At 35.4% G+C, this 11,295-nt stretch overlaps 1 protein-coding gene across 1 annotated transcript in view; it reads right to left on the bottom strand.

The window, feature by feature from the left end:
* The window catches only part of arl8ba (ADP-ribosylation factor-like 8Ba), a 10,357-nt gene extending 5,214 nt beyond the window's left edge, over positions 1 to 5,143 (bottom strand). The window contains exons 1-2 of the mRNA XM_024270894.2: positions 4,879 to 5,143; positions 1,110 to 1,190 (exon numbers count right to left, since the gene is read on the bottom strand). Coding sequence (XP_024126662.1) covers positions 1,110 to 1,190; positions 4,879 to 5,001 — 204 coding nt within the window. The 5' untranslated portion in view covers positions 5,002 to 5,143. The remainder of the gene's footprint in view (positions 1 to 1,109; positions 1,191 to 4,878) is intronic.
* Between the last annotated feature and the right edge of the window lie 6,152 nt (positions 5,144 to 11,295).

Below are 11,295 nucleotides of genomic sequence, written 5' to 3'. Positions count from 1 at the left end.
CTGAAGCTAATAGCTGAAAACACTGAAGCTAATAGCTGAAAACGCTGAAGCTAATAGCTGAAAACGCTGAAGCTAATAGCTGAAAAAAGGCTGAAAGCTAAAATGCTAAATTTGCCTAAAAAACTAAAAATTAGGTTAGCCAAAACAGCTAACATGTAGCTAAAAAAAACAGCTAAACTCCAAAACAACCTAAAAACGTTAAAAAGCCTAAATTAGCCAAAATAGCTAGCATGTAGCTGAAATTTTACCTAAACTCCAAAATAGCCTAAAATTTTTTAGTAAATGCCAAAATATTCCAAAAAGCTAGCAGAATGTCAATTTTTAAAACATTAAATTGTAACTTTTAAACACAATTATGAATATAAAAAAAACAGGAATGTTATTACAGAATAAATCAATTTAAACCTTAAATAACTTTCAATATTTTACTCTCCATAAAAATATATTTTGTCAAAATGACACAAGTTAAAAATGAGTGCAAGATAACATGGGGCCAATAATAACAATAAAAAAAAATGATCTGGAGGGCCGGATCCGGCCCTCAGGCCTCGACTTTGACGCAAGTGTACTAGAAACACTTAAAGCTTCATCAGCAATCCATGCTTACCTTACCAGAAATAACTTATCATATGTTTATATCTTAAATTTAAAACATGTGGAAACAGTGTGCTGCAGTAACAATGGCCCATGCTTAAAAAAAAAGCTGAATATTGAAGATTTTGAGAAAGTGGCAGTTCATGTGTGGCACCACCTCCTATGAAAAACCTGTCAGCAATATCGTAGATATGTGGTCATCATTTATATATATATAAAAAAATGAAAACCCACAAGTGTTGACATGAAACTAACTGGAAATGGTGAGATCTAAGATAACACAAAAAGTCTACACAGCACAATCAGTCTTAGACACACAGCTTTGTTCTGTGTACAAATGACTCAGCACTTATTAGAAACTCAAATCTAGTTGTGTTTCACATCCGCTTTCAATCAAGTTTATGTTATCTGCTTTAAGATTTTAGGGCTTAGATAAACCATGTTGCACTTTTGACCAACAACAAAGAGCACGCACACACAAACACGCAAAGGGAAAAGTTTTGTCGACATAAAACCTTGATGGTGACGTTTCCTTTGGTGACCTTCCTCATGTTGAAGCCCACCGTCGGGATCATGTCTTCACTGAAGTGTCCGGACTGGAGGAGACAGAACGACATGTCAGACATTCACTCCGCTTTAGTCTCCGACACACTGAACGGAACTTTAGTGAGTGTTGACATTTCTGGTAAGAAAGCAAACGCAGAATCAAAAAGGACACAACTCAAAGTTGAGGGAAAACTGCAGGAACTCACAGATTTGATGACACTAGAAAAACAAATTCAGGTCAACAGGAACCATCTCGAGTCAGACGGACACTTTTAGCGACAAAAAGGGAAAGTGGCACCAAGAACTAGGATTCTACAGCTAAGTAATCTATGGATAAAGCTACAACAGAAAGAACAGCAAAAAATGAGCAATAAGGATTGACCTTATATGAGAACTGGACCGAGCAGGTGTGACATCACCCATAGAAAATGCCTACTTCCAACTACAACAAAACAGTCAATTCAGTCCACGGTTTGTTTGTTTTCTTTTTAATACAGATGCTCCCATGTTGGAGCAGTGATTGGTCCTAAAGCAGGAGTGTCAAACTCAAGCACATAGGGGCAAAATCCAAAACACACCTGACTGATGCTAGTGCTGATAGCTGAAGATGCTGAAATTGATAGCTAAAAATGCTGAAGCTGATGGATGAAAATGCTGAAGTTGATGGCCAGCTAAAATATTAGCCAAATGCCAATTTAGCCTATAAAACTAAGACAACAAAAAGACTTAGGTTAGCCAAAACAGCTAGCATGTAGCTGAAAAAATAGATAAACTCCAAAATATCATAGAATAATGGAAAAAGCTTAAATTAGCCAAAACAGCTAGCATGTAAATATTAGCCTATCTCCAAACTAGCCTAAAAACAAAAAAAAGACAAAATTAGCCAAAACAGCTAGCATGTAGATGAAATATTAGCTAAACTAATAGCCTAAAAAATCTTAGTAAATGCCAAAATAGTCCAAAAAGCTAGCATAATGCCAATTTTTAAACTGTCACTTTTTAACATAATTATGGATAATAAAAAAGCAGAAATATTATTCCAGAATAAATCAACTTAAACATTTAATAACTTTTAATATTTTACTCTCCATAAAAATGTAATTTGTCAGAATTATACAAGTGAGCGCAGGATAACATCGGGTCATTATTAACAATAATATAAATTGATCTGGAGGGCCGGATATAATTACCCGGAGGGCCGAATCCGGCCCCGGGGCCTTGACTTTGACACAATTTCAGCGTGTCTTACTATAAAAAAAACCAATAACTGTTGCGTTTTTTTCTGACGTAGCACCCCTTTGCTGATGCTCGTAACCGTGTCTGATCCCTGCAGGAAAATAAAGGTAAACGAGGATTAAAATTATTTGAAAAAAATATATATATAAAGAAATGATTATTTGCACATAATTTTCTAAACAAGCAAAGCAAAAGTTGAACTTTTGCCTTGGCACGCTCTTATTTTGAAAGCTGAAAATACGCAGCTTCATAGCTGCACTTAAAATATTTGCTGTGCCACTTGGAAAACATTCCTATTTTACAATTACCCCTTAAAATACCCCCCAAAACGAAAAATGCCTTTTGTTATAACACCTAACATGCAGCGAGGAGCATCTTGGCTGCGCCTATTACATGTAGCCAACATGAATTTCCATCAGTTTTTGTGCTCGATCGCACTGAAAACACGTCCAAATGACATCAAGAAAATAGAACCTGTTAGAATAATATCTGCTCAAATGAAAGGTCGATATTTTCAAAAAAAAACTTCAAATATTAAAGGATTATTCAGATTTGTATTTTGATTTGTGAACGATCTAAGACAGGAAATTAAAAAACATTTCGGCAGGAGATTCCTAAAATAAATATTGTATATTTTTCTGCTTAAATTGGTACAATTACATTTTATTATTTGCCTAAAATAGTGTTAAACAAAGTTTAGCTTTCACGTTCTAAACCCATAAACTGGAAGTCACTTTTCACATTTCTGGCCCTGTCGCCATTTTGTATGACGTCACCGTGAAACGCTAAATGGCATACGAAAAGAAAAATATTTTGTAGCTATGCTAAATACTTCTGCTTTAGGAAATGTTTCTGGTCTTCAACTGTTCTCCATGTTTGAAGAATCAAAAACTTTTCACAAAATTTCCTAAAAAGCAAAGTTTCTGTTTTCTACATTATAAAAGCAGGACTGTCAGTCTGGGAGTTTGGCTTTCTTTCTCCTTTCATACGTAACTAAAAGACGTTTGTGAATTTCGCCTTCTTGATACAGCCAAGAGCATGAGCTGACCGACATACACATATTTCATGGCACATGACTAAGCTGTGGTCACCTGATGAAGTTAAGTGGAAGTGAGTGCAGCGGTCTCATGACTGAGGAAGAAGTACCTCCTCCCCATAGCTGCACTGAAAACTCTGCGTCACACACAAATCCATTACGCACCCAAAAAAAAAATTTCAACCCCAACTTCCTTCACTTTTCTCTACCACAGGATATCAAAATCTGCATCACACTAGCAAACTAATGTTCTCTTGTTTGTAAGAGCTGAATATGTAGTTCTACAGAAATAAAAACACAACATGTGCTCTTTTAATATTTAGATAGTCCACTTTACAGTGTTCTTATTTATAAAAAAAAATATGTACTAATTAAATTACTCTAATAATCATTAAAAGGTATAAAAAACTCAAAACTTTTCTAATAAAAAAAATATTAAGACTTATTCCAATAGTCACATCTTTGACAGTGACTGAAAGAACAACAACAAACTTTAGCATCACTGCACACCTTCAAAATAAACTTCCTCTTAAGTGCATAATTGAATAACTCAAGCAAGTTTAACTAAAAAAAAGTTACTGACATCAAAATTTAAAATTAAATCATGCAGAAAATCATGTGATAGAAAGGTCTAGCAATTCAATTTCAGGCACAAAGATAGTTTTAACAGAGTAAAAGTTTTAATATCGATTAACTAAACGCTACGACTTAAAAATAGAGAACTTTTTGTCCATAAGATGAAATGCTAGTTGAAGGCCTGCAAAGCCTCTGATTGGTTCTCAGAGCTGATGGGGTAGTAGGGCCTTTAACCACACGTTATCTGTGCAAAGTTAAAATGAAGAAAGAAAAAAGGGAAATATAATTGCACAACTGATTCCTAAAGATAAGTCGCTTGAACCAGTTTTGAACCAAAAAAATGTAAACTTAGATCTTATATAGCCTAAATCTTCATTAAAAATGCCTAATTTTTAAAATCATTTTGTAGAATAGCCTTTTTTAATCCATAAATGTCATTAATTTATTTGTTTAACATATTTTTTTGGAAATGTTTTATAATAAATCGGTCTGATTACATGATGTTAATGGAGTACAGTGACTCTGATCTGATCTACCAGCTGTTGCAGCGGTTCAAGGCTCTTTGCTAGCAACCTGGTCTCATAAATGAGCACAAATCGGGTAAATTACATTAAATAAACATTAAGTTACCGATTTGCGTCACGGTGGGAACAATAAAAAGCTAAAAACAGACATTTTTAGCTAATTCTGTAGCCTAGCTAAGGTGTTGACACACACAGCTCCTGTCCTCGCGGCTAAACTCCATTTTATTACTATTTTTGACTCAAACTGAGTTGGAATGTACCACTTTTAACAAAACAACCCCGGCGCGTGCCGTCAACATCCCATATTAGCGCTAAGGCTATTAGCCATTTTCTAGCAAACGAGGCTAATAGCCGCTGGTGACTTACAGCGATCACATTAACAAATGTTGTTTTTCCAGAGTACTGCAGGCCGACCAACGTCAGCTCCATCTCCTCCTTCCAAAACAGGGACTTGAACCAGTCCAGGAGCCGGTTTATTAGTGCAAACATCTTCAAGTCGGCGGTCTCACTCTCCCGTGGCGGTTTGGCGTCTCTCCCTCCCGGTCAGATGTGGCGTTTTCCAGCAGGGAAAAAGGAAGTGGGACACACAGGCGGTCGTCATGTGACCGCTCTGTCGAAACGTGCTCGTTAGCGCTCTTAGCGGCTCCTACAGGAATTACAACAACTTAAGCTTCAAAACCGTCCAAGTGTCTCAATGTATGGAGAGAAAAAACTATCACCCCGATTTATGCGTGCGTGTTCTTGATTTGTGCATAACTTTGAATTTGTGCGTGCGTTATACTTGATTTGTAAAATTCATAAATTACAAAAAATACAATTTACACATGCACAAATAAAAATGAGAAAAGCTTGAAACAGTTGTTTAGACTTTTTTATTTTAATAATCAGGCATATATTTTTAAGAAACAGGGAAAATGCCAAGTTTTAACAGATATTATTCACAATCTAAGTTTAAAATGGCTGATAAGAAAACTGATGACCCAGGATTCTGGTAGTGTTTATGGAAGAATCGTGAAAAGTCTCACCACAGATTTGTGCATAACTGAGGATTTGTGTGTGCGTAACAAGCGATTCAAGCGTGATTTTTTTTAAATTTATGTGTGCAATCAGTTTCAAGCTGTTGCAATTTTAATTTGTGCATGTGTAAATAGTAGGGCTGTCAGATTTGTCGCGTTAATTACGCGTTAACTTGCCATGTGCATGACACCGACAATTTTTTTGATGCATTAATCGCAGATTTTCTCATACGTGTCTTTCCATACCGCGCAGGCGTCCCTCCTCGCCCTCTAACTCACCGGCTGCTCTCACTAGATCACGGGCGGGTCTCCAACCACAGAGCTGCTAGCTAGAACCGGCCCGGCGCCAGGACGCGGAGAGCTCCTGCATCCTAACCCGGCTCCAGTTCACGTCCAGTACCACGTCTGGTGGTACCGGGTCGCGTCCGGCGCTGCGTCCCGAGAGCTGCGGACCCCTGACGTTCCGAACAGCAAGCGCACCGGGGGACGTTTTAAATGTTCTGGAGGTTTAAGCGTGATCCAGCCCCAGCATAGCGGTCTGTCTGCCGGCATATTCATGGCGTGAGCTCCGCTGGACACGTCGCTGCATCGAGCTGCAGCCAGAGAACGCGGCGGCAGTAACAGACTGTCAAACTATCCACAGAGTATCCCGCTTTTCTCAGTCTTTAATGTTTTAAAAAACAAAAGTTAATTGGAAATGATAAATCTCTATTTCATTTATTACTGTAGTTCAGCAGAGGAGGAAAAGATTTGGTCCTGACAAAAAATGAACATGAAAGTGTTATAGAAATGTTATTTTTTATGTTTTTTATTTTATTTTACTGAACGTTGATTGAAGTTTTGAATTTAAAATGCCCTTCACTTGCACTTGGGCTTTTGTTAGGCATTTTATGTTACAGCCTTTTATTGTTAAGAAAGTTTATCTCAATACAATGTTACAAAATAAAGTATTTCTGATGAAAACTATTTATTTTGCCATTCTTGTTTTCATAATAAATGTAGAACTGCTAAATTCTACGAAGCACACATTTTTTTCCTTAAAAAAAAGACCACATATTAATTTCCGATTAATCGCGAGTTAACTATCGACAATGCGATTAATCGCGATTAAAAAATTTAATCGCCTGACAGCTCTAGTAAATAGTATTTTGTATTCTTTTGAATTTTGTCATTTTTGTACTTTGCACAAAATGTATTATATGAGTCACAAATCAAGAATTACGCACGCATACATTGGTGTGATACTTATTTCTCTCCATACACTGGTGATTGTGCGTCTGAATTCCCTTCCTATAACTTCTACAAATAATTATAAAGTGCAGGCCAAACTAGTGTCCCAACTAGTAACCTATTTGGACACCATGCTCAATACGTTATTTTAAACAGCAAATATGACACCCAGTATCATTAGTCCCACTCTGATTATCTTTTTATCTATTCCCAGTGATCTTTTAATTATAATTATGCCATTTTCAGCCAACATGAAAAATAAATAAAACAATAAATAAAAGATAGTGTCTACTCGCACATAATTTTCAAAAAACGTATGGCCAGGGCTGAACTTTTTCCTTGGTTGCACAGACCCAGAGGAAGGGCTATGGTTTAGTTTATGGTTACGGTTAGAGTTAAATTAATAAATAGTTGCTGAACGTAGCTGTCTCTGCAGCTCACCACTCGTCCAGCGGACGGATAAAAGGCGCAGAACACATTTTATACATTTAGGAGCGTGACAGCTAATAGAACTTTAACTTTAAAGTCCCCTCTATGACTTTTTTATTAAAAAAAAGGATTCCCATTAGAGTTTTAATTATGATTATGAAGTTTGAAACCAAAATCCCACAACTTAAATGTCTTAAAAAGTTAAAACCTCTTATCCGTGTTCCAAAACTCTACGGCTGTAATATACTTTCGGCCTCCGGGTGGCGCTTTTAGCACTTTCTGTACCTGCAGCTACAGGTGAAAACCACACATGTGAGTCAGCCCTGGGCTTTTTTGTGATAGAAATTCCCAAGAGCCTTCACGGTCACTTCTGATGCTTTTAGCAGTCTTTTTCAGCTAGCCAAGTTACTTCTTATTCTTACTAATGTGTGCTACCTATACAAATAATACAAATACAGAATAAAAAGAAACATGTTAAACCATATTCTTTATTTTTTTCCTTTTATTTCATGACATGCAAAAAAATATCATATTTGACCCACAGACTGGGATCCCGTTTAGATTTCAACCTTTTAAATGAAAAGCTTTGGGCATCTCTGAGATACTCTGTAGGGTTCATATGTTTGTAAATCTGACTGATGACATCAGTGCCTCACCAGTCATAAACCTCACTACATGTTACTCCATTCTGGCTACTAAACTGAACAACATTTTTTCTGGACTGTGTTGCACATCAGCTGTCTTCATTCTGCACAAAAGTGGGAATCCAAACAGCTATCTGGGTATATACAGCATATACGCAGATGACACCGTTCTTTTGTCTGCTCTTCACAGAAGCTCGACTTGGTTCCACAGGAGATCTGGATTGCTGTGACAGATCACATTTGCAAAGCTAAAGAGATGATTGTGACCTTCTTCAAAAAGCAGAATGATCTGGCCACAGCAGTGATCAGTATCACCTTTAATCTTTTAATGTCCAACTCAGAGGAGATTTTAATCAAATATGTCATCAGAGAAAACACCTCTTTACATCCTCCTGACATTTCAATATTCATTTAATGTAAGTGTCATCATATTTTTAAGCACCACACGGTTTCAATTCATCTGCCTCAAAAACAGGAAACCTCTCAAATGCGCCATAACTCTGAGGTCACCTGACTGGTTTGGCCACTTATGCACATTATTACTGTCAGGATGTTCAATCCTTCACATCAGAAACTGAGAGGAACTCTGACAGGAAGAGCTCTGGCAAATCCAAAGTCTCGACTGAATCAGAGGACAAGTTTAGCAGAGACTTTCGGTCAAGGGAAGCAGTGCCTCACCTGGTATCCCGCATGACGGAATAAATGATTATATACACACTTGTCCACTGATCTGTGCTGAGTGCAATTTCTGTATAATTTGAACAATTTCAGTCATTTTTATAATGAAAAATCTCTATATTTTGCATACTTTTTGATCAATTACAGAGTAGGCTGTAAGGTGAGGCACCACAGAGCTGTTTCATGGTACATTTCACAATCTCATTCTTTTACTAATACTATGTACTCTACCACTGTATTCATTTATTAAATAAATCATCAACATTTTTATTACATGTCCTCACTTTTCATATAAAAGGTCATGTATTTTCCATGTAGCTCACATTTGTAAAACACTATTTTCATCTAACTGGGTTCTAAAGACAAGACGTACTTGCAGTAACTTTTCAATAGGATGTAGTAAGTTGTTGTAAGACAATAAATCTTTAATATTTTCAGTCATTTGATCTTTAAAACATCACATTTGATGGAACATGTTTTTTATTTGCTTTAATATTTTTCAGCAAATATAGTTGTGGTGGTGAAAAGTCAACAGCCAATTTTGATTTAAGCAAACTGGAAAGTTTTATTTGTCATTTTTTAAAATGTGTAACTTTAATTATTATTTATTCTTATTTAAAGTAGGAATAGTTGTATTATTGTAGAGTTTGAAGCAGGATATATTTGGGGGGAAGTGTATACCTACTTTAAAGATAAAAAACTTTTTTTTTTTTACCAAAGCACTCTTATTTTAATACATATTTCCAATTACCAGAGAATTATGAGTGTTTTTATAGCTAATTTTATGATTTAATATTGTATTAAAAATGTAGGAAACCAAAACTAATTTCAAGAAATCATACAGCACAAAATTCTACTAGTTCTATTGGCAGATTTTTTCACTTTCAGCATTGAAAAACATCTTGTATCCTATATTTTCTAACTTGTATTGAGGACATTTAGTGCTGATAGAGTCAGTGCCTCACAGCCACACGTCACTGCCGCTCAGCACATTTTCTTGAACATTCAGCGGTTACATCTGTCAAAGAAAGTTACTTTGATGAATTAAAAGTTATTAGTCTGTAGATTCATTCCAGGATCACTTTTTTGTAGCACCAGTTGTTTATTTGAACTTTGTTTTCTTTGCAAGAACATGTTACACTGAATACTTTTCAATGACAAATAAAAATTAAACTTTCGACTGTACATTTCAGGAGCATTAATTATGTTATGCTGTGCAACTTTATGAAACAGAGTTGCATTGAGATTTCCTTGGAAATCACACTTAAATATATAATTTATTTCATAATTACACTGAAGCAGACAGGGAAAAGAGTCGTGTTCAAGCACGTTAACAGCTATGAAGATTCAAACTACATTTTCTTTTGAACAAACTCCTAAAATATGCTTAAATATCTACAGGTAAGAAATATTTACACAAATATCAAAATCAAGGCATTTTTTTTACATAGAAAAAAATAAAAGTTCATTCTAAAAATCTTTTCATACATAAGTGACACAAAGTGTTTTACAAATAAAAACAATTTCATTCTCAAAAGCAAAATTAAGATCAACACAAATGAAAAATAAAAATGATAAAACACACTTAATGTAGTTACATAATGTAGTACATAAAATGATATAAAAATCAGGGGTGTCAAATTATTACTTTAATTGCAATTAATTACTTAAATACAATTTAATTTTATTAATAATTTATATACATATAACATGTATTTTTAATGTATTTTTATATTTTTCACATATGTATTTGTTACATTTAAATCATTTTTCACAACTATTTTATCCGTAGTAGAACAAGTTGTCATGGTAACAGCTAAAGAGCCTGCACCAACCTCGCTCAGCCGCTCTTCTAACACCATAAGTTAATCAAAGCATCTGCTTGTTTTTGTCCAAACGATGAAGAGTGAGTTTGTCTAAAGAGACGAAGTCTAAATCTCCTGTGTCTCCTCCATCTTTTAGTCTCCTATCTTTCTCTTCTGCTGCATCACAGTCTTTAAAATGATTCAACAAACAGGTTAAAGGAAACTATAAAACCTCTCATGTCTTTTCTATTGTGATAAACTGTAGAATTCTGGACCTTGTTTGTTTTTTGTGTTTGTTTTTTTCTAATTGTACAAAAAAAAAACTTCCTTAGTAGTGTAAAAGTAAAGGTTGGAAGTCTGTTATCATCTTGAAAATACATATATAGTTGTATTTTGATCTTCGACAATGCCACAATGGAACTAGAATCTTAGTGAAAATATCACAATATTTTACTTTTCAAAGCAACTACAAAGTTAGATTAAAGATATATAAATACATAAATATATAACCAGACGTTTCATATGATTTTTGTAGCTTTTTTTTGGTTGTTGATGCGAGTGGTGAACCTGATATCATTAAGATCTGACCTGGACAACTTCAGTACATGTATTAAATCTAAAACCGATCTGAGATCTTTCACAATTCTGTGTTTGTCTTCTAAATAATTGTTCCCAGCGTCGATACTAGACAAAAAACAGTGTTGTTATCTAGGACATAGTTTCTGTAGAGCGACAGTAGTTCATTAGAATTCACCTCTGAGTTGTGGATGAGGAGTTGGCGTAGAGTAAGCCTTCCCTCATTTCCCATCATCCTTCTTTTTAGTCTTTCCCACTAGTTTAATCCCAAACATTACCCAAACTGACAAAGTTGTATCAAATTGATAAAGTAGACACTTCCTTCAAGTCACACGAGTCAAATCTGCTGCTTTCTGGGGAGTCATCCTGGGTGATGAGCTGCTGTCCACTCTCTTCCATTGAGAG

This window comes from Oryzias melastigma, linkage group LG5 (assembly GCF_002922805.2).
Source record: "Oryzias melastigma strain HK-1 linkage group LG5, ASM292280v2, whole genome shotgun sequence".
NCBI lineage: Eukaryota > Metazoa > Chordata > Actinopteri > Beloniformes > Adrianichthyidae > Oryzias > Oryzias melastigma.
Note: the sequence above shows the minus strand (reverse complement) of the source record. Positions and strands in the feature narration are given on the sequence as shown.